Source organism: Heterodontus francisci, chromosome 20, assembly GCF_036365525.1.
Source record: "Heterodontus francisci isolate sHetFra1 chromosome 20, sHetFra1.hap1, whole genome shotgun sequence".
Classification (NCBI taxonomy): domain Eukaryota; kingdom Metazoa; phylum Chordata; class Chondrichthyes; order Heterodontiformes; family Heterodontidae; genus Heterodontus; species Heterodontus francisci.
Window position 1 is genome coordinate 54,137,430 of NC_090390.1, and position 24,073 is coordinate 54,161,502.

The following is a 24,073-nucleotide window of genomic DNA, read 5'->3' on the forward strand; positions in this document are numbered from 1 at the left end:
CCCAGCCTTAATCCGTGCCAGTATATTACCTCCTATCCCATGTGCTTTAATTTTGCTAACCAAACTCCTGTGGGGGACTTTATCAAAAGCCTTCTGTAAAACCAAATATATCACACCCACTGACTCCCCTTTATCAATTCTGTTCGTAACATTCTCAAAAAAAAACTCCAACAGATTCATCAAACATGATTTCCCATTCATAAATCCATGTTGACTATGCCCAATCAGATCATTATTATCCAAGTGTCCACATACTTTAGAAAAGATTCTAGCATTTTCCCAGAGACTGATGTAAGGCTAACAGATCTGTAATTTCCTGTTTTCCCTCTCCTTCCCTTCTTAAATAGTGGGGCGACATTTGTGACCTTCCAATCTGCAGGAACTGCTCCAGAATCTATAGAATTTTGAAAGATGATCACCAATGCATCCACTATCTCCATAGCTACCTCTTTCAACACTCTGGGATGTAGAATATCAGGTCCTGGGGACTTATCAACCTCCAGCCTCATTAATTTCTTCAATACAACTTTCTTACTAATAATAATTTCCTTCAATTCCTCATTCTCCCTAATCCCTTGGATCTTTAATTTTGGAGATTTCCTGTATCTTCCTCAGTGAAGACAGACATCAAGTAATCATTTAGCTTCTCTGCCATTTCTCTATTTCCCATGAGAAATTCTCCTGACTCTGCCTGGAATGGACCCGCATTTGCCTTAGCCAAACCTTTCCTTTTTACGTACCTGTAGAAGTTTTTATAACCCATTTTTATATTTTTTGCTAGCTTATATTCATTTTCTATTCTTTCTTTATCAGTTTCTTTGTCTCCTTTGCTGAATTCTAAAATCCTCCCAATCCTCAGATTTACTACTATTTCTGGCAATTTTATAGGCCTTTTCTTTTAATCTTATACAATCCTTAACATCCTTTGTTATCCAAGGTTGACCGTCTTTACTTTTGGGGTTTTTGTGCCTTGAAGGAATGTATAGTTGCTGTAAACTATGTAATATTTCTTTAAAGACTATCCATCGCCTATGTACCATCATACCTTTTAATGTATTTTCCCCAATCCACCTCAGCCAATTTGCCCCTTATACCGTCATAATTTCCTTTGTTCAAATTTAACACCCTGGCTTCAGATTGAACTACCTCACTTTCAAACAGAACATAAAATTCTAGCATATTATGGTCACTCATCCCTAAAGGTTCTTTTACAACAAGATTACTAATTAGCCCTTTCTCATTACATAAAATTAGATCTAAAGTAACCTGTTCTCTAGTCGGTTCCTCAACATACTGCTCTAGAAAACCATCCCTAACACACTCCAGAAACCCGTCCTCCAAAGCATTAGTGCTCATTAGATTTCCCCAGTCTATATGCAAATTGGTCACCCTTGATTATGTACTACCCATGCTACATGCTTCTCTAATCTCCTGAATACCATGCCCCACACTACCACTACTGTTTGGTGGCCTATAAACAACTCCTACCAATTTTTGCTGCCCCTTGCTGTTTCTTAGCTCCACCTAAACAGATTCCACATTTTGTTCTTCCAATCTGAGATCCTCCCTTACTAACGTACTGATCTCATCCCTCATCAGCGCAACACCACCTGCTTTTCCTTTTTGCCTGTCCTTCCTAAATGTTGAATATCCTTGAATATTCAGTTCCCAGTCTTGGTCACCCTGTAGCCATGTTTCCATTATGGCAATTAGATCACACCCATTTACCTCTATTTGGGCCTTTAAATCATCTACCTTGTTGCGAATGCTACCTGCATTCAGGTAGAGTGCCCTTAACCTTGTCTTCGACATTATTCTGCATTCTAAGCCTAGTTGATGCTCACCTTTGTTTTGGGTGCTTTTTAATGTCTCTTGTTACTTTTCTACCTCCTGTTACCAGCTTTAGTTTCTTCCAATTTGAGCTACCCCTCAGGCTCCCATCCCCCGACAGTTGCTAGGACTGTCCTTATATCCTTTCTTGAATAAGGGTATCACATTTGCCTCTCTCCAATCCTCTGGCACCTTCCCCGTATCCAGGGAAGATTGGAAGATTATGGCAAGTCCTTCCTCTATCTCCACACCCACTTCAATCAGCAACATGGGATGCAGGCCATCCGGACCAGGTGACTTATCTACTCCAAGCATAGCTAACCTTTTTAGTACCTCCCCCTCTCAATTTTTATCCTATCCATTGCCACTACTCTCTCTGCTTCTACTGATATTTTGTCAGCCTCCACTTCCTTAGTGAGCACCGATACAAAGTACTCATTAAAGTATATTAGCCTTGCCCTGCGCCTCCAAGCTTTCAGGAAAAAGAATAAAATGAAAGCAAAAATCCAGAAAGAGAAAAGTCAGTGATGGAACATGTAAATAAAAGGTAAGGGAGGGACTCAGAATTTTGTGCCTGAAAAACAAAAAAATCCTGCTATTGTGCAATTCCCTTTTGCAGTAAAATAAAAGCAAAATACTGCGGATGCTGGAAATCTGAAATAAAAACCAGAAATGCTGGAATCACTCAGCAGGTCTGGCAGCATCTGTGGAAAGAGAAGCAGAGTTAACGTTTCGGGAAGGGTCACTGACCCGAAACGTTAACTCTGCTTCTCTTTCCACAGATGCTGCCAGACCTGCTGAGTGATTCCAGCATTTCTGGTTTTTATTCCCTTTTGCAGTACCTGGTTTGAGCCTTCATGCAGTTCCATATTCTGGCCACTGGGTGACTCTGCACTAACGAGTACTAAAACTCCTGTGGCAGATAGGAACTTTTAATCCTTTTCAAATGTGAACTATTTTCTAACGCCTTAGGATTGTTAATTTTGTTTAATTTCTGCTCAACAGATAACCACTGGCCAGAAGTTCAATCTCCTCAGGGGCAGTAAAGATTTCTGTCTGTTGGCCTTGCTGAGCTGACAGGTGCTTCTCCCCTTACCCGGCAGTATCAGACTTCATACCTAAACAGAAGCAAACCCTGTTCAGCCAATTCTCCAGTTAGGTCCTGCTCCTGGCCTTATTCATTCACTGCATACCATGACTTAAGGCATTGTTAATGCAACCACAAGATATCACCCATCCCCAGCAAATCTGACCAAAGGCACTTCACTAATTCAAATAATTAATTCATGATTTCATCCCAAACTGTAGAACTCAAATCCCCAAATATAAATGCCAACTGGAATCCCCCATATTTTAATGCCTACAATTCTCTCTGTTTAAATCTTTCAGCAGCCCTCCTCTCTCATCTTAGTTGTCTTGCTTAATGTGATAACTTTCTGCCCTCACAGGGCTAGCCTCACCCTCCCAAAGAGGTATCACTCTCCCTTTCCCAGTCAATTGCACCACCCCAACCCGCTTACCATCCCCTCCCTTACAGCCCAAATATCCTCCGACTTGACTTGAAAATGGTATTTGATCTTGACTCCCCATATGAATGTCATGAGAGATTGACTGGAAAGCTGCAATATCCCACATTTTAAAAACCTCAGGGTGTACATTTCTACAGCACTGATATCCCAAGAAGCAAAATCTTAGCTGATGGCAGGTTCAAAAAGAGACAAACAACCAAAATAGTTAAATTATAAAGATATACCTACTAGAGTATTATGGGATGTTACAATTTTACAGTCCTGTTCTTGCACACTGACCTTCGCCAAATTAAAGTGCTTCATTGGAAAAACCTTTGGTTCTTTCTCAGCATAGATCTCATGGGGGGAGACCCAGTGATTTTTCCTCCATGTACACAATTTAAAATTGAATTAGCCATAAGGAAAAAAATGTTTACAGATTTTAGGGCATTCGTACCAAACAATAAAAGCCTCTTACCCTCTGCCAAGAGATAGCAGGATAGGTTTCTCCAGTCCCATCAGAACTCGAAAAGCCTCATTTAGGTTCTCGTAAGAAAAGTTTTCTGCGGCATCTCCAATCACTACACAGTTGGGATTCGATTGGTCAATATGGTTAAACTCTGGCAGAAGATCTAGAATTAAAGTGAAGGATAGGATCACATTAAATGCTGTACTCCCAGCTTTACCATTTCGTTTAGTCAGATTGGTTTTCAAATATTAAGAGTTAATGGTTACAATATGAATTCTACTATAGAAGATTTAGTAGCATGTTAACCATTTTCTACCACCTTTCACATCCTTACAAATACCTCTTTAATAATATACCTAGCAATGGTGATGGGGAAAAAGGGATATATTTGTCTACAAATCATCTGAAAGAGACACAAACACACAGTCCTTCAAAAAAAAAAATTCAGACCGTAAAATCTCTTGACACATTTATTGAGCATGTTTTACAAAACAAGAACTGGATTATTTGAAAATGAAGGAACCCATGCTAGCCTACGACACTACCTTCACAAGGTATAGGCTTTGTCTAAACCAGGATAGGCAATGATTGTCTGTAACAAAAAAAGTCCAACAAACTCCCTTTGATGATCAAAGGCACTACTATCCAATTCCTCACCATCAATATCTTGAAAAGCGTGTCATTGACTAGAATGGCAATTGGACCAACCATATCAATAAGCTGGCTACAAGGACTGAGCTGCGACAAATGGCTTGTTTCCTGACCCTTCAAATCCTACGAAGGATAAGGCTCACATCAGGAATGTGGTGGAATGCTCACTACTTGTTTAGATGGGTGCAGCTGCAGCTTTCAAGAAGTCTGACACCATCCAGGGACAGTGCAGTTAACTTCAATGGCAACCCTGCCACTGTACTCAATATGCATTCCATGTGCACAGCAGCTACAACTCCAGTATATATGTTATCTACTGAATGCACTGCAGTAACAACCAGGATTACTCCAACACTCCAGTTCCATGACATATATCATCAAAAAGGATAAGAGCAGTAATATCCCACCATGACTGCCAATTACCCTGCCATGCAGACACCATGCTGAATTAGACATCTAAGTGTTGCTTCTTTATCATTCAGTCAAAATTCCGCAATTTCCTACCCAAGAGCATCATGGAAGCACCATCAGCAGAAGTACTGCAGTGGCTATAAACAGCAGCCCACCTTTTCAGGACAACTAGTGATAGGCAATAAATGCAGGCTTGCCAGCATCACCCATGCCCCAAAAACTAAGCACCAATGAATTATGGCCCAACATTGGTACAAACAAACAAATTAAAATGAGTCACAGAGCACACTGTTGTTCCTAGCAGAAATGTTTGCTCCAAATGTTATAAAAGAAGGTCCAGATATTATTTAGCATGACTAACCATGCTAAGTTAATCATGAAAAGTTTTAAACCTAAAACTCTTACTCTAAATACTGCACTATTGCACAATCTTTCTGAATGCACACCTGGAGTGTTCTACTTCAGCTCCATGCAAGCAGTTAACATTTAATATACTGCTTTCGCCTGACAGAAAAAAAACCTGACAACTTAGGCAGAGTTGAACTGCATTCAATACTTGAGCGACATTCTCTTGTTCCTTAAATGTTCAAATTGCAGAAGCACTTCAAAATGTTTTAAAGCCAAAGCTTAGTACCCAGAGAATAACAATGACGGAGCTTGATATAAACATGAACCAATAGTTGAGATATAACAACTTCAATAATGAGTGGTGAATGCATATAATGAACTGCCCTGGGAGGCTATGGAAGCTGATATCAACAATATTATAAGGGAAGAAGGACAGGGTTCGTAGTTGAAGGATAAGCATTTGGTAAGAAAAATCAATGGATTTATGTAGGCAGTGAACTGTCTTCTGGGTAAATGAATCAAATTGGTCTTTTGTGGTCTTACATATTCCCAAGTCCCTAGTATTTCATGCATGTGCAACTTCTGGTCATTAACAGAGTGTGTACATAAATAAGTTTTTTGCAATTCCATGTCAGACTGTCTTATTGTGTTTAGACATGGTATTTTATAACAATCTGGCTTTTACAACCTTAAACATTTTCATCCATTCAATCAGCCTTAACACAATATTCCAAATTCATCAAATCACATGATCTTGTTCATACCATAGGCAGTTCAGCCAAAGAGGAAAATGTTAGGGATAACTATTCTTAAAGAAGAACGGTTTCAACTTTGCACCACATAATTTTCCCCTTTCAATAAAAAAGGACTCACCAAAAACATGAATCAGTCTTTTCAAAAAGTCCCAGAACTATCAAGCAAACTTGCATGGGAATAGGAAGAGGCCAAGGCTGCCAAGTCCATTCAATTAAATCATGACTGCTCTTCCCACAAAACTAGCATTTTGATTGTTAAAAATTAGTAAGACAAAAAAAAGGAATCAAATAATTTAATGACAATAAAAGTTTGTTACTCAATAAGAACCATGCTGAGCACCACTAAATTCAGCGGCAAGAAAAAAAGAAATATTTGAACACTAACCATCGTGTACAAGGAGATGTGGTCGAAGTCCACGTTCCTTCAAAATTTGACAAACAGCAGGGGCAGGAGCAAAGACTTCACTAAGAGTGATATCAAACCCCAGGTTCTGCAACTTCGCCACAAACTTCTCCCGAGTAGCCTGAGTTTCATTGGTGCAAAAACGTACCTTTAAATTGGCCTCTTTGATTCTGTTCCAGGAAAAAGTAAACCACTTACATTTAATAATGCTTTAAATTAGTGCTGCATTTACTATAGAAAGAATTAACTTTAATGTTACAAATAACGTCCTTTGGAGTAATATGCAAAGATACCTTATGTCATCACAGTATCAGTACTCAACAGTACTGGATAGACTTGAGAAAATTTCTAATTTAACTTGTGTGTCACACTGGCAGATTTTCAGCAACTGAATGAAAGGTGTGTAAATAGAAATACTTGCATTTATGCAACATCTTATGCTACTGAAATTTCTCAAAGTGCTTCACACAATGCACTCTAAAAGTAGTTCAACTATCAATGTTCACTAAATTTAATGAAATGACTTGATTAATATAACTAATGATAAGTACTATTAATTATTGCACCAGGAATTGTATTTTCACACCAAAGAAAAGACTAGGGAAAGTTGTTTGTACCCATAGGCAGAATACACTGGCATTTTACACGGAGAGACATATGAAATGATCATTATTTGCATTATTTCATAACTAAGACAGTACAACCAAGTTCAATAGATCAGCAAGTTATATATTTTTGCTTAATCTACATAACAGTGGCGGAAGATAGAATACATGAAGCAAGCGCAACCTTCAAAACATCTAAAACCCATTAACAATGATACAATATTGCCAAATTGCCACTAAGGACTGAGCAAATGAAAAGTCAAGAGATCAAAACCTCTGCCACATACGGTGGTATTATTCATATCAATTGCGTTGAAGCCAGCCATCAGTTTGGGTTCTATTTGCAAGTTGTAACCCATCACACAGACTACCTTGATCTCAAAGGACCATTATTCCAGTTCAGCTAACGCTGAGTGGATCCTCTGAGCAATTACTTTGCACAATAAACCTATGCCAGAAAAGGAGGTGTGGCATTATTAGGCATTCCATCACCGCCACATACCCGATTGAAAAGTTGGCAAGAGGTTCATGTCATTCACATGCCCGATTAGATCATTATTTTTAAAAAGAAGCTCGCCACAATACACAATGACTACAATTTAAAAATATTAAATCTAGCTCACAGCTGAAATTCAATAGTTAGGCATTTTAGGCTGTAGTAAAGTTGGTCTTCTAAATGTTTCATAAACACAAACAGAAAACATTCGATAAATTTGCTCATGGAGATTTCTAATTAACTGAACTCTTTTAAAACATTCCCAATTGTATTAAAATATTCCATTATAGGGAAATGTAGGTTGTGAACATAAACAACCCTAAGATAATTAAGCCATTGAGTTTTTATCAATGTTTGTGTTGGAAAGCACATCAGTCTGCACTCTGAGCAACAAAAAAAGTGCATGACTTAACAGGTCTTTCTTAATGAGACTGATGATCAGTTTCTTTAGCACTATTTATCTTTGCTAATTACAGTTAGTGTGAATTATCAATTACAGTTAGAGGTAATTGCCCTTCATACAGGAAGCTTTTTTAGTTCATTGAGGGCCATTACTATAATGCTACAATTAACAGTCGCATTTACATTACCAATATATCTCCATTGTTCTAAATTGTGAAGTAATTTCATTTTTCACAGGAGAGCCTCTCATAATTTACTGATGCAATTGACTGAATAACTAGAGAGACTGTCATGGGGCTAATCAGTGATAATGAATTATCATTTGACCTTGTAAGGGTAATGCACAACACATGCTCCCTTTGGATAACTACAGTTGACATCTGCTGAAACTTTCACTTCAGCAAAGTTTCTGTTCACTTATGGAATCAAAGACAGCTAATTATTTAGAATGCACATTGTTCTTACAGTCTAGGGCAGAATAATCGCACAATAATCAAAAATCAATAAAACAGAAGGAACAGAAAAGGTTGAAAAGAAAAAATCCAGTAGAAGTTAAAACAAGATACTGGAAATTCCTGGTAAGTAAGGTGAAAAGGAAGGTTAGCCTTTCAGGTGGTGCCAAAGGTTCCACCATTCTTCTCTTTCAGTTGGCAACTGCTCTTAAACATTTTCCAACGATAAAAAGTTAGCTATTGTAGAAAGGCACAGAGTACACACATTGCAGATCATGAGGTTCTGAAAGAAAACATGGAACAAAGGTAATAATTATCTATAAATTAGAATACCATTACTCTCACCAAAATGCATAGACCTTTGATAAGTCATTCATGGATGAAACTTAGATTTGAAGCTGTCAGCGTTTATGAAATTATCAATTCCGTTTTCAAAGTTTAAGAGTCAGAAGTTCAATTTTGAGTTTTATTTGCACTACTTTGGCAATGTGTGACATAATATTCTTGTTTACAGGCAGAGACTATAGATGGAAGGGGCTCAAACAGTACTGTCTGAACTCTTGCGAGGACAAAATTTTCAATAGCCTTTATCCTTCATACATCCTAATCACAAAAGGCAACTGCTGGTTTGTGCAAGTTGCAAAGTGTTCAAAGACTGGCTGTGGAATAAGGAGTTCAATGTGATGCATTTCTTTTAAAAATTAACATAACAAAGAGTAATGAGTAGTTTGTAAATTTACTTTTTAAAAAGGTAGCTATTTGGCACCACCACATTGCAAACTTAAATCCCTGAAATGATCAGCTATGCAGGAGATTTTTTTTTCTCCTTCACCCCATAAAAGGTTGATTATCAACACACAGGACAAACTGGCTTCACTGCTGCTGTCAATATAGCTCTTGCATTGGTTAGCAGAAGACAATTCAAACTAGAATAGTTTAAAACGGCAGTCATCCTCTTCATTTCCCCCCCCCCCCCCCCCATGAGACCCCAATACCTAGTAAGTAAAGTCAAAGACACTTAAGTAGGCTGACAGAATTCAAGTCAATGGCACTTAAAACAAAAGATTCAGGTTCGACATGATGTGCCTTGCATTCTGACCGCATTTTACACACACAAACGCTGTAATTATTTCAGCCAGAGAACATGGCAACTTCAATCTTTGCTGTTGATCTGTCCAATTCTACTTAAGTGTTATGCATCAAAAGTTAATAGAAAACAAGTTCTGGAGATGTTTCTCGGTGATCTTTTTATTCATAAAATAAGGAATGGGTTATAAACACACCAAGTGAAAACATCAGCTACTGGACCAGTTTCACCTTTAGCTTTTCCCACACCAGCCATCCTTGAGGGACTCCAATTAAGACCACCAATTGTATACTCAGCAGGTCTGGCAGCATCTGTGGAGAGAGAAAAATTTCAGGTCTATGACCTTTCATCAGAATGTTCTGATGAAAGGTCGTCAACCTGACATGTTAACTCTGTTTCCCGCTCCACAGAAGCCGCCTGACCTGCTGAGGATTTCCAGCATTTTCTGTTTTTATTTCAGATTTACAGCATCTGCAGTATTTCGCTTTGTACCAATCGTATAACATGGGCAATTGAGTACTGTGGGTCAGCAATCTCAAAAACTTTAGTTTAGACAGTCCCCAATCTCATTTCAGAGAGGCCCTTACTGCTCACATCTCCACTGGATTTAAATCCAGGTCCGAGAGGTGAAAGGAGAATTAGATATATCAAGGTGGCGGCACAGTGGCGCAGTGGTTAGCACCACAGCCTCACAGCTCCAGCAACCCGGGTTCAATTCTGGGTACTGCCTGTGTTGAGTTTGCAAGTTCTCCCTGTGTCTGCGTGGGTTTCCGCCGGGTGCTCCAGTTTCCTCCCACCACCAAAGACTTGCAGGGTGATAGGTAAATTGGCCATTATAAATTGCCCCTAGTATAGGTAGGTGGTAGGGGAATATAGGGACAGGTGGGAATGTGGTAGGAATATGGGATTAGTGTAGGATTAGTATAAATAGGTGGCTGATGGTCGGCACAGACTCGGTGGGCCGAAGGGCCTGTTTCAGTGCTGTATCTCTAAAAAAATGAAAAAAAATAAAAGGCATTACACAATCCCTTTGGGATTTATTTACTTATTTTTGTTGTAATGGTGGGTTCCAATCTTTTCTTCTTTCTGGTCTCTTCAAGCCATACACACATTGAAAGGCAGGGAGGAACATAATATTTCCAAGATCAATGTTTCTCTATAACTGGGCAGTATGAGGTGCTAGACTGTGGCTTAAGAATAACTGTATGATTAAGTGTTACAGTGAGTGAGACATTAGCCTTTTGGCTCTGGGTTCAAATCCAGCCCAGACTGTTGGGATGTCCTCAGTATGCTGACTATAAGATGCCTTTCTGAATTACTTTAGGCAGTCTCCAACCAGTTCCCAGCAAGCACAGGCACACAGTTTTTCATAATCTGGCACTAATTGGCAATCTCACCTCAGCCACAGAATCAATTGAGTGGAAAATGGAATATATGTCACACTGGTACAAAAAGGGGTGCATTTTCAAGGTGGGAACTGAGGCACATTGTTGTCTTGTATCTGGTTGCGGTACAGCTGGCCTAGGAATGGGAGTGATTAATTCTGACACAGGGTGCCTAAAATGGAAGTGTTCCATTGCCCAGCACAAACATTCCTCATTTTGACGAGCCTAAAAAAACAAGAAAAAAATTACAGCCCTTCTGTTTGTCTTCTGCACTCTGCGTAGAAGTGTTTGTCTTCTGCTCACCCACTTATATAGTTCATTGCCATGACGCCACAGAAATCAGTAATTTAGTAAAGTTCGCGTATGGAGTGGGTGTGGTCAGGGGGGAGTGCCAGCAGTAATGCCAACTATTGTTACTATGAACTAGATCATTACAGTACAGTCTTTCACAAAAAAAAAGTGTCAACATTACAAACAATTTCAGCTCTGAAATTGTTTGTAAAGAACCAAATATATACACTTATCCTTTTCCTGGACTTATTTCTGAAGGGTCATTTCTCCTTTTCTTTAGGTTCTCTAAACCCACAGAATTCCCTTTCCCAATTGACATAGTGACCAAGAATCCTGTTCTCAGATCCCCAACCATGTTATCCTATAAATAAACCAGATGATTCTGGAACTAGTCATTTGAAGTGGTTTCACGCCAGGTTGTTATTTATCTGCATCTGCCCAAGGCTGACAGAGGGAACTTGTTCAATGTGTGAGGCAAACACAAAGTCACCCATTCCATCTCAAGCCATGTTGTACACAGCTTGCTAATCTATTGAAATGCTGCACTACTTGCCTATACAGACACTCATCATTATCAGATGAAATGCAGGACTGTCAGCGGAGTTAAAAGTTGGTTGAAGATCTGTAGCTTAGCCACTACAAGACTGCTTTGAACTGACCTTTACCTCGCCCTAACAGGTCAACAGTCTGATGATGCCCCACAATGCAATTACTGAGCGTCAGATGTGCAACTCCTTACAAATCACCCAGAATTCTACACATCTGCTAGCTGTCAGCATCTGCCATGCTCAGTCATGTGCAAATAATGAAAAGCATTTGTTATTGCCCCAGAACAGGTAAGCATTATGACAATTACTGTACATCCCAAATGACCTTGTGTAAATCTAAATTCCATGACCCCTTTAATCCATGGGTGTTTGGGTGTTGAAAGCGATCTACATCAGTGAATGAATTTTGGACAAATTCATTCACTTTCAGATGCAAGCTGGAAGAGACAGAAGAGGTGCTCACATTTTGCTGAAGAATGCAAATATTCCCCAATTCGAATATTTAGTCACAAATTACTACTTGATTAAAACCTCAGAATAAATTTGCTTTAAACTTGCATGGGAAACTAGTATCACCATTTACTGCTGCTGACCAGGTCCAGAGGTTCTCAATGTTGTTAATGGTAAACAAGAACATCGAAAATCTGGTGAGGGAATCGAGTGAATCCAGTCCAAACTGTTAGGATGAAAAACCTCCTTCATCTGCGAGGGTCTAATGTGAAATCTGATATGTATGGGCGCAAAGCACAAAATCATCTCGAGTTTGATAATCTAATTCAGAGATTTCACAGAATGATTGGGGTGGAAGTGGAATAAAAGTGCCAGATGGTCATAGCAAGGGGTGCTCCAAGGTGGGGCAGACTGGAGTGAGCGGTTCACTGCTACATCTCACCTGAAATCACTTAATTCTCAAACAAGATACCAGATATGAGACAAATGTTCACTTTCTTAGCACTCAGAACCCGTGCCTTGTAAAGCAAAAATGAACTTGGGAAATCGTACATCAAACTGTGCAATTTTGATCAATGAAAGTAATAGCCATGAACACAAATATCTAAACACAAAATTATTTGGAAACTGGTTTGGATCATATTAAATCCAATTTTCCTTGGCACAACTCAAGTAGGAAACTGGGATTCCACAATCATGTGTACAGCTGATTCCAACTGACTTACAAAGCCTAACAGAGCGACAGGGCCAACCTATGTGTTGGTTTACCCAAAGGCTGTGGTCCATGCCCACTAAAATGTTCTTTGGTGTCCTCCACGCTGCACAGATCCAGAGTTTAGCAGTCTGCATTCTGATATTTTATTTGATAGCAGCTCATGGAATCAATTTTCAATTTAAAATCAGGTTTGTGCTTAATAAGCATAAAAGTGGAGGAACTAAACTTCTACAATTATTTCCCAAGGAATAAATTTCAAATGTATCTACCCCACATCTCATAACATACAACTTCAAGTTATAAGGTACTCCTCTTTCCGACCAAACCAGTTTCTACTTTCACAGCTGTGAACAGATAGTAAAGTGCTTGAGATATTTTCACACAAGAAAATATTACGCATTGGTGTAAGTGCTGTTTTTCACATACCCTCCACTGGGAAGTCAGAACAGCAGACTGGCAGCCTAAATATCAAGGCATAGAATTTCCTCCATGGGCACAACCTACAGGGTTCCCCTGAAATGGCACCTGAAGCTGTAGTTATTTTGCCAATATCGAAAAGCTTCCCAAACAGCCTCCCAATCTCATTAGAATATGCCCAAACTTAAAATGGGCGTAAATAATATGGACCCAAAGAAATGCTGAAACCACACTAATATATTTCTTCCAGTCTCAAAATTTAAAGTTTCAACTCATTTAACCATCACTGATGCACATTTTTAAGAACCAGAGTAGCTTTTCAATGTCACTTACACAGTGCCATAAAGTAACATTAAAAGAGGCAGTTAATACAAAGAACAAAGAACAGTACAGCACAGGAACAGGCCATTCGGCCCTCCAAGCCTGCGCCGATCTTGATGCCTGCCTAAACTAAAACCTTCTGCACTTCCGGGGACCGTATCCGTCTATTCCCATCCTATTCATGTATTTGTCAAGATGCCTCTTAAACGCCGCAATCGTACCTGCTTCCACCATCTCCCCTGGCAGCAAGTTCCAGGCACTCACCACCCTCTGTGTAAAGAACTTGCCTCACACATCCCCTCTAAACTTTGCCCCTCTCACCTTCAACCTATGTCCCCTAGTAACTGACTCTTCCACCCTGGGAAAAAGCTTCTGACTATCCACTCTGTCCATGCCGCTCATAACTTTGTAAATCTCTATCATGTCACCCCTCCACCTCCGTCGTTCCAGTGAAAACAATCCGAGTTTATCCAACCTCTCCTCATAGCTAATGCCCTCCAGACCAGGCAACATCCTGGTAAACCTCCTCTGTACCCTCTCCAAAGCCTCCATGTCCTTCTGGTAGTGTGGCGACCAGAATTGCATGCAATATTCTAAGTGTGGCCTAACTAATGTACTGTACAGCTGCAGCATGACTTGCCAATTTTTATACTCTATGCCCCGACCGATGAAGGCAAGCATGCCGTATGCCTTCTTGACCACCTTATCCACCTGCGTTGCCATTTTCAGTGACCTGTGGACCTGTACGCCCAGATCTCTCTGCCTCTCAATACTCCTAAGGGTTCTGCCATTTACTGTATACTTCCCACCTGCATTAGACCTTCCAAAATGCATTAACTCACATTTGTCCGGATTAAACTCCATCTGCCATTTCTCCGCCCAAGTCTCCAACTGATCTATATCCTGCTGTATCCTCTGACAATCCTCATCATTATCCGCAACTCCACCAACCTTTGTGTCGTCCGCAAACTTACTAATCAGACCAGCTACATTTTCCTCCAAATCATTTATATATACTACAAACAGCAAAGGTCCCAGCACTGAACCCTGCGGAACACCACTAGTCACATCCCTCCATTCAGAAAAGCACCCTTCCACTGCTACCCTCTGTCTTCTATGACAGAGCCAGTTCTGTATCCATCTTGCCAGCTCACCTCTGATCCCATGTGACTTCACCTTTTGTATCAGTCTGCCATGAGGGACCTTGTCAAAGGCTTTACTGAAGTCCATATAGATAACATCCACTGCCCTTCCTTCATCAATCATCTTCATCACTTCCTCAAAAAACTCAATCAAATTAGTGAGACACGACCTCTCCTTCACAAAACCATGCTGCCTCTCGCTAATAAGTTTGTTTGTTTCCAAATGGGAGTAAATTCTGTCCTGAAGAATCCTCTCTAATAATTTCCCTACCACTGATGTAAGGCTCACCGGCCTATAATTTCCTGGATTATCCTTGCTACCCTTCTTAAACAAAGGAACAAAATTGGCTATTCTCCAGTCCTCTGGGACCTCACCTGTAGCCAATACACAGAGCAGACCTCAGTAAGGATTTTAAAAAACTCAAAATTACTATTAATAAACCAGCAAAATTACTTTGTTTCTTGCTGTGCGTCTTTGAGCACAAATGAAGAGGAAACTCCAGGCCCAAAACATTAACTGACACAAAGTACACCGACAAGAAGCTCTAAGAAAAGCAACAAATTATTTAAATATAGAACTAAATTCATAACTATTTTAGGAAGAATATAAATGCTTTATTTACAGCAATACGTGAGCAGCAAGTATTCAATTTTCTTAGGATCATAGAATGGTTACAGCACAGAAGGGAGCCACTTGGCTCATTGTGTCTGTGTCAGCTCCCTGCAAGAGCAACTCCGCTAATCTCACTCCCTTGCTTTTTCCCCATAGCCCTGCAATTTTTTTTCTCGTCAGAAAGCAACAATTGAATCTGCCACCATCACAGTCTCAGGCAGTGCATTCCAGATCCTAACCACTCCAGACGTTAAGAATAAAAATTTCCTCATGTCACCTCTGGTTCTTTTGCCAATTCACTTTAAAATCGGGGTCCTCTGGTTCTTAACCCTTCCACCAAGGGGAAGAGTTTCTTCTTACCTACTCTGTCCAGACCCCTCGTTATTTTGAACACCTCTATGAAATCTCCTCTTAACTTGCTCTTCTCAAAGGAGAACAACCCCAGCTTTGCCAATCTATCCTCGTAACTGAAGTCTATCATTCCCAGAACCATTCTCGTGAATCTTTTCTGCACCCTCTCCAATGCCTTCACATCCTGTCTAAAGTGTGGTGCCCAGAACTGGAAAGAAAATAAAAAGGTTACAAATAAAAGTTATAAAGAAATGAAACTCTTAACAAATCATACCCCTGTTTAAGCTTACCGTTTCACTAAACCTCTAAATTACACCCTTACATATTTAAAGAAACAAAAATGTTTGAAATGCAACTTACACAAAGACTTAGAGTACACAGAATACTATTCCAAGATCAATGCATTTCTGGAGGAAATTCTGGAGGATTTATTTTGCTTGAGAAACACAGAATTCATTCCCACCTGTGGTGCTCCCGAATATGGAATGTTAGACAGTTCTAAAGCAAACTCGTGTAATGTATCACTGCTACGACCAGTGCAATATTCTCTCCAGCTTTAAATCAGGTGGCATGGTTGGAAATGGTTTCAATTACCTATCAGCTGGTTTTGCTTTTTATTATTTAAAGCATAAATTTACAGCCGTAGCATAATGTACCATAAATAAGACAAGTGTATCTTTTGTTATATGATCAGTTTAGTAGAAAAAGCACTTTTGCCATCCAAAGGAAAAAGCAGCTGATACCATATTGACAATCTAAAAACATTATCAGTTCGTTCTGCTTATGCTTTACCTAGGAACCACAGGTAGCAAGGCAGCACACTGAAGGGTAGGATAGACCATTTTTGGTTTTAACTCCATATGGATCTCATTTGTTCAGTGGGATTCGGTTAACAAGTAGCAGCAATGTGCAAATCATTCCCCCTTTTATAAGCAGGCATTTCACAAAAAGAATACGGGCATGCCTGTGTATAATGCATGTCTTGTTTAGAGTACATTCTCCATCAGTATGGAGCCATTGTTGTTTTGATGTATATGAATAATTTGGAGGGATAGGAGTCACAAAATTTTCCAAGTTTGCTCATTAATAAAACACTGGGAGGAGTCATAAATAGTAGGGAATATGTAGATCGGGTGCAGAGATATCTGAGCAAGTAAGCGGATTGGGCTAAAAAGGGAAATGTTTAAATGTAGAAAAATAAAAAGTCATGAAGCTCAGGAAATGAAGCAGTAGAAGTGTAAAACAAATTGGAAATGAGACAAGTGAGGGATCTGAGGGGTTTTAGTTGAAAAGCCATTAATCGTGTTTGGGAGGGTGATACAGGAGATTGTGCCATCTTATAGTTCGAAGAGTCTGAATAGGCTTGATGGTCTTCTCACACCCCTTTCCCACATAAATAGTACACAATTAAAGATGAAACAAGGGCTCTGCATAGTACATTCCAGACAGTGCAGATTAGTTCTCAATTTGTCTTCAATGTGTTTAACTCTTTTAGGAATCTTGATAGTTTTCAATTAGGCATACTAAGGAATTCAGATGCACGATTTACAATCATTGGCTAAGACCGAGCAAATTCTAACAAGTGTACAATTATTCTTTAAAACAGATCCAGGTGAAGGAAGTTACCACAAATAGGATACATATCTATTGTCTTATTATACATTAACTAATATATTAAGTCATATTTACAAAGAGGATTTCCAACAAAACCATCTAAAAACAAATGAGGAACTTTATTTAAAGAACATGACATGTTCTATTTGCACCTGCTTAACAGGGCATAAAAGGTCGAGGGAATGTGTGGATGTGGATGTGGGGGCGGGGGAGAATAAGAATGCAAGGAGGCTTCAAAAAGGGTTAATTCTTCCTAACCACCTAATGAAGCTTTTGCTGTTGCCTATTGTGGCTCTCAGTTGATAGCTACTGGCTGCCAGTATCCAATTTAAACCTTCTAACTTATGTTGAAATATGACACAAAAACATTAAACTTGTTATTTCTGCTGCCAAATAAACATGATCCCTCCCTTAATTAGTAACCAGACATCTGACAAGAGAAAAATTAACCCTGAAGAATGCAAAGGTTTAGAGAGGCACCTGCTGACTGATGCAGATAGTGAAATACACTTCCTTCAAAGTTTGTAATTTTCCAGAGTAGTTGGTCATATAATTCAAATAGTACAACAAATAATTTAAAAAAATACACTTGGGGAGGGGGCAGGGGAAAGCATTCAAAAGTGACTGTTAATTATTGACTTTCATGAACAATTTATAATGGATTTAATGGTTAGCAAATTCTGGTCTTGGACAAATAAACTTTGTTCCAATTTCAGCTTGAGGAGGGAGTTTGCTTTTGATTTGATTGATATTTACTGTTTGCTAATGGAGAATATTTTGGGTTACAGTGCCATGCGATATTATGCTCAAGGTGGTCTCCACTTTTTAACTGATTGAAATTCTTCCATTAAACAATTACAGATAAAAAAGGAGGAAAAGTAAGGAAGATGATTCAAGTGAGCATTAAAAAAAATGGCACAAGGATGAAAACAAGAAAGTGGCGCAGTGGTTAGCACCGCAGCCTCACAGCTCCAGCGACCTTGGGTTTGGTTCTGGGTACTGCCTGTGCGGAGTTTGCAAATTCTCCCTGTGACCGCGTGGGTTTCCGCCGGGTGCTCCGGTTTCCTCCCATAGCCAAAGACTTGCAGGTTGATAGGTAAATTGGCCATTGTAAATTGCCCCTAGTGTAGGTAGGTGGTAGGAGAATGGTGGGGATGTGGTAGGGAATATGGGATTAATGTAGGATTAGTATAAATGGGTGGTTGTTGGTCGGCACAGACTCGGGTGGGCCGAAGGGCCTGTTTCAGTGCTGTATCTCTCTAATCTAAAAAAGTGTTTCGATATGGAATTATATACTTAAGAAGCTCTACACTCATGGGGGTTGGGGGGAAAAAGAAGAGATTGATAAACTGCAAGAGAATCTAGAGTAGTTATGGATCTCACTACAGGAGGAGTTTATATAATCGCATATGGACCCCACCACTAAAGAAAGTTACGTTTATACCTTACCACCCACTTGTGGTATAGTTCTCCTGGATACAAAACGTTTATACATCTTTTCAGAACTATTCCAGATAATGAGCAGTGCAGTGATGAAAATGAAAAGAATTATAGACTGGCAGTTGTCTGCTACCAGCTGAAGCCAGGCTCACAGACTATCTGATACAACATTTGGTGGTAATATGTGTTGGAGACATATACACACACCCTCAAGCAGGTACAGAACCAAGGTCAGCTTTGATGTCACCATATTCAATAGCCTATTAACACTCATCAATGCTCACAATGAATGATGAGCACTGTGCAAAGTACTACAGGAGGAACCACTGCAATAACAACTCCCTTATTGCATCACAAGAGAGGGCGAATAGCAAAGTAGACTAATATGTACATTGTTTATTTAAAAAACACATTATACTGCAACAATTTGCATTTATATAGTGCCCTTAACATAGAGGAAATGTCTCAAAAATCTTCAGAGAGGCATAGTTGGTCAATAAGTTTTAAAACATTCAAATTTAAATTTGATTAGTCATAGAATTGGGGCATGAGTGGCAGTGCTGCCTGAAATCATGACTATAGAGGGGTGGGTGAGCATGCTAAATCATTGTTGTGCACCTATATCAAAATGTCAAGGCTTTCTTGCAAGAAATATATTCATTAGGAGTGTGCTTTACATACAACTTTTTAATTCTAGAAAAGCAGTATTTGAAACCTACTCAATTCCACTATACTTTTCCATTTGGACTTCTATTTAAGATTATCCTTTAAGATGTAGAGTTTACATCCTAAACAACAAAGAACATCTGCTATTTGGGATTTTGACATGGATATTACAAAACTGCCCGCCTTCATGAAATTATCAAGTTTCCCCATATATAAAAAAAAATCCAATCCAAACTATGTTCTGCCTCCTGCTGGCAAGGAGAAAAATAAGATTTGTTGCAAGCTTACTCTTTTGTAACTTCTGGTTTGGAAATCAGGGATGGAATATGGTTTGAATTCTGTAAGTTGGGGTCAACTTGCGTTAAACAGAGCCAAGGCAGATTCACTTATCTTTTCTTACCAGAAAGAATGTTTCAGACTTGGCAGATAATTAACAAATGTGGGGCTCCCTGGTGGTAGATTGCTTTATTGGCGTATTTGTGTAACCAACAAGCCCCTTGCTGGTTTTCCTGTGATCTTGGCACTATTACAGCCCTGCAGGATTTTGTCTGGCCACATATTGGCCAGCTGCTCCTACTGCCTTCTTGGGGATAGGGCTTGCTGGTCTTTTGTTAACATCCCATGTTCCTTGTTTAAGGTTCTGCTAACAGATGCACCATACCAAACCAATAACAGGATGTTGTAAAACTCCAACATTTCTTTGCTTTTCATATGGAATCACTCTCAATGGGCAGGCCATCAGGATACGAATGTAAAGTACTGGTAAACAGAGCTATGACTGAATAGGGATTTCAGACAGCTCACCTTCTACAAAGCAGTGACTTACTACAGCAGCATCCTGCTGTTAATGGAAAATGTATGTTTCCGATAGCTAAACTTTAAGTGGTACTAATGTTAATTATTCTGAGTTACAAACTGCAGACTATATGATATATGACAAGTATGAGGCAGAAACTATTGCATCTTAGTGGAAAAATATGATAAATATTTGAAGCAATGGAAGATATAAAGCTATGGGAAGAAAGCAAGGATTAGTTTAGGATTGTTGTTGCAAAAAGTTGGCATAGACATTGTGGGCTGAATGCCCTCCTTGTGCTGTTTCCCTGTAGATTTCCACTAATGAGATTGCAACCACTTAATATTCTCCAGTTAAATGTCAGTTCAGAGAAACTTGGAACTAACATTTAAAAGCATTTATGTAGTAGCAGAACCACAACATAAGCAATATTTCTATAGGGCACCCTATTTGTAGGAAGCCATCTCAAACAGCTTTATAGTAAGAGCACAAATAGTGAATGCTGAGCTAAAAGGAGAAAAATAGAGAGAGGGCTAGGGTAGAAGACTAAAGACATAATGAAACAAAAGAGTTTTTGGAAATAAGGGAAGGAAGTGGAAAGACAGGGAAATGGTCAAAGCGTTCCAGGGAGTATTATAGCTGGATGAGTAGCTACCAATAGTACAGCAGCGAAGAGTGTGTGCACGGGGATGTATAGCAGGAGGATATTACTAATGTCAGGATTCGAAAGTGAGAATGAGAATTTGATGGCAGCACACTGGTGCATGGGGAGCTTGTTAAAGGATTAAGGCAAAAGAAGTTCTGACAGTGTGGGGGAGGATGTTTGCTGCCGCGCTGTGTACAAGTTGAGATTGTGGAGGTAGGGCGGCCAGCTTTGACTGTGTTAGAAGTTGAACTTTGAGGCAATGAATCCATGGGCTAGGGTTTTGGCAAGAGGAGGAGGTAAGGAACGGAGCTGTGTAATGTTGCAGAGGTGGAAAAAAACCCATCAATGGTAATGTGGTGGATGAAGCTTGGGGGTAAGAGAAGAAGGAAACAAGAGGTGGTGTTCAGGTAGGTGTTGATCAAAGTTCTCCACTTTCCAACATAGCCTGCAGCAACAGCCAGGGAGGTTTACGGAGTCAAAACAAGAGGTGCTGGTAGGCATCCAAAATAAAGGCTTGGGTTTTGTCAACATGAAGAAAATGCTTTTGAATTTTCAATTTTTATTTATTTATCCAGTGTTCACAGAAGGAGTGAAACTTACGACCAAATAATGATAAATTTCGTATTGTATCACTTGGGACAGTGTTGTGAAATATTATACAGACAAAAAGCACTTTGTTAATGATATGTTAATGTGACGGATTTCAAAAAGAACCTTTCCCTTCTCACAGATGTTGATCACTTTTCCATGTAATTTTTTGTTCAGCCAGTTCTGTCTCATTTCACGATGTTCATATTCACAATACTCCAATACTCTTGAGTTTCTGTATAATTGGATACAGTGACTACCAAATTCAGGTTTCATTGGGATTTTAAAATCCTAATTTCCCAAAGGCAATAAAATTACGTGTGTTGCACTGGAGAACCATGGAGCTCTACAACCTACCCAGTCATTCACTGCCAGGTTTGGCTCTACTATGTTGACCACTACCATCCATTGCTCTTCTGTGCTAAAACTTCTTACTGTTCCAAGATAATTTGTGAGGATAAGGATCCATTTCTCCACAACGAAATGCCTCCTTAATCTTTTTTCTTCTCCCCAACCTGATCTCTAACACTAAGTGCAAAGAGCACAGACATCTTCATCTTCAAGACTGATGATCAACCACGCAGCTGCCTATGTAATTACCATCTCTTCTCTCTCAACACCCAACTTTCCCTAGTCTCCGAACCATCCCAGTTCCAATCCCACATTATTTACATTTCCTGACATCCTGTGGTGAGTGTGAAAAGGTAAAATTTCCCTCCTCATCCTTCTCAACCTGTCTGCAGCCTTTGACACAGGTGACCACACCATCCTGCTCCGACACCTCTCCACTGTCATCCAGCTGGGTGGGACTACTCTCACTTGGTTCCAGTCTTTTCTATCTAATCGGGGCCAGAGAATTACCTTGCAATGGCTTCTATTCCTGCTCCCACACCGTTATCTCTGGTGTCCCCCACGGATCTATGCTTGAATCACTAATGTTTTTCATCTGCATGCTGCCTCTCAGCAGCATCATTCGAAAGCAGTGTTAGTTTTCAAACATACATTTAAGGCACCCATCTCTACTTCACCACCATCTCTCTCCATGACTCCACTTTTGCTAGACTATCAGACTGCTTATCCGACATCCAGTACGGATAAGTTGAAATTTCCTCCAATTAAATATTGGAAAGACTGAAGCCATTGTTTTTGGTCCCTGCTCCAAACTCCATCCCTCTTCCTGGTAGTAGTCTGAGGTCAAGCCAGTCTGTTCGCAACCTTGGTGTCACGTGACCCCAAGATGAGCTTAAGTCCACATACTCACACCATCACGAAGACTCTCTATTTCCACCTCCATAACATTGCCCGACTTCAGCGTCTCAGCTCATCAGTTGGTGAAACCCTCATTCATGCCTTCATTACCTCTAGACTTGACTATTCCAATGCACACCTGGCTCTTCTCCCATATTCTACCCACTGTAAACTGGAGATGATCCAAAACTCTGCCATCCATGTCTTCACCTGCACCACGTCCTGTCCACCTATCACCAGTGCTCGCTAACCTACATTGGGCGGTATTTTATGTAGGTGACGTGGGGAGTTGAGGGGGGGGGTGGGGGGTGGGTCTCAGCCATTGGCTGAACAGCCAGCAAGAGCCCTGCATCGTCTCTATTCAGGAAGGCCCGCTGCATCACGTGCCAATCAGGCACTTAACTAAGCAGCAGCGGGCCTTCCCCAGGATTAAGAAGCACGGCAATGGAAGTCCTGCCCACTGAGAGCTGCCGGCCAATCAGAGACCGGTAGCTCTTCCACTGAGCAGCACCACTGCAGAGGTGGTGGTTGCTGCTGGAAATGCACCCACCCAAGGACTCGGATTGTTGAGGGACCCATGCCACAGGTGGGTCATGACAGGAGGGGTTTCGCAGGGTGAGGGTTGTGGGGAAGGAGGGTGTAGGGGGAGTCGGCAGCAAGGGCAGCGGGGGTGGCTCTCAGCAGGTCACCCACTTCCCGATGCTGGGTCCCTCGATCAGGCACCACTCCCCCACCCTGGGAGCCAGCAAGCAATCCACAGGGGTTTGCTCGTCATACTCCCCTTGTGGCAACAGGCCAGCCCGCTGCTGGACTATAACCGGCAGCATTAATTGCCCACTTAAGGGCTTCAATTGGCAGCGGGGTGGAAAGGCTGTCCACGTGCCTTCCTGCCATAGACTAAATTGTCTCCATCCACCACCATCCTGCCTGATTAATGCTCTCCCCACCTACAAACTCACCATGGGGGAAAAGAGCATAAAATCCAGTGCATTGGCTCCTGGTCAAGCAATGTCTTGATTTTAAAATTCTCATCCTGGTTTTCAAATTCCTCCATGGCCTCGCCCCTCCCTATCTCAGTAATCTCCTCCAGCTCCACAACCTGCCAAGATATTTGTGCCATTTAATTCTGGCCTTTTCAGTGTCCTGATTTTAATCACTCCACCATATGGTGCCTTCAGCTGCCTGGGCCCTATATTCTGGAATTGTCTCCCCAAACCTCTCTGACGCGCTACCTCTCTTTCCTTCTTTAAGACACTCCTTAAAACCTACCACTCTGACCAAGCTTTTGGTCAGATCCCCTTATGTGGTTCAGTGTCATTTTGTTTTATAATATTCCGTGAAGCATCTTGACATGTTTTATTACGTTATAGACACTATGTAAATACGTTGTTCTCTTCCATACCTTCACCAGCCCCCCCTACGTCC

General features: G+C 40.4%; 1 protein-coding gene across 3 annotated transcripts in view; it reads right to left on the reverse strand.

Annotated features, from left to right (window-relative positions):
- The window catches only part of lhpp (phospholysine phosphohistidine inorganic pyrophosphate phosphatase), a 150,276-nt gene that overhangs the window by 119,641 nt on the left and 6,562 nt on the right, over nt 1-24,073 (reverse strand). For all 3 annotated transcript variants that reach the window (XM_068052802.1, XM_068052801.1, XM_068052803.1), the window contains exons 2-3: nt 6,358-6,545; nt 3,817-3,970 (exon numbers count right to left, since the gene is read on the reverse strand). In XM_068052802.1, the coding sequence (XP_067908903.1) occupies nt 3,817-3,970; nt 6,358-6,545 (342 nt within the window). The remainder of the gene's footprint in view (nt 1-3,816; nt 3,971-6,357; nt 6,546-24,073) is intronic.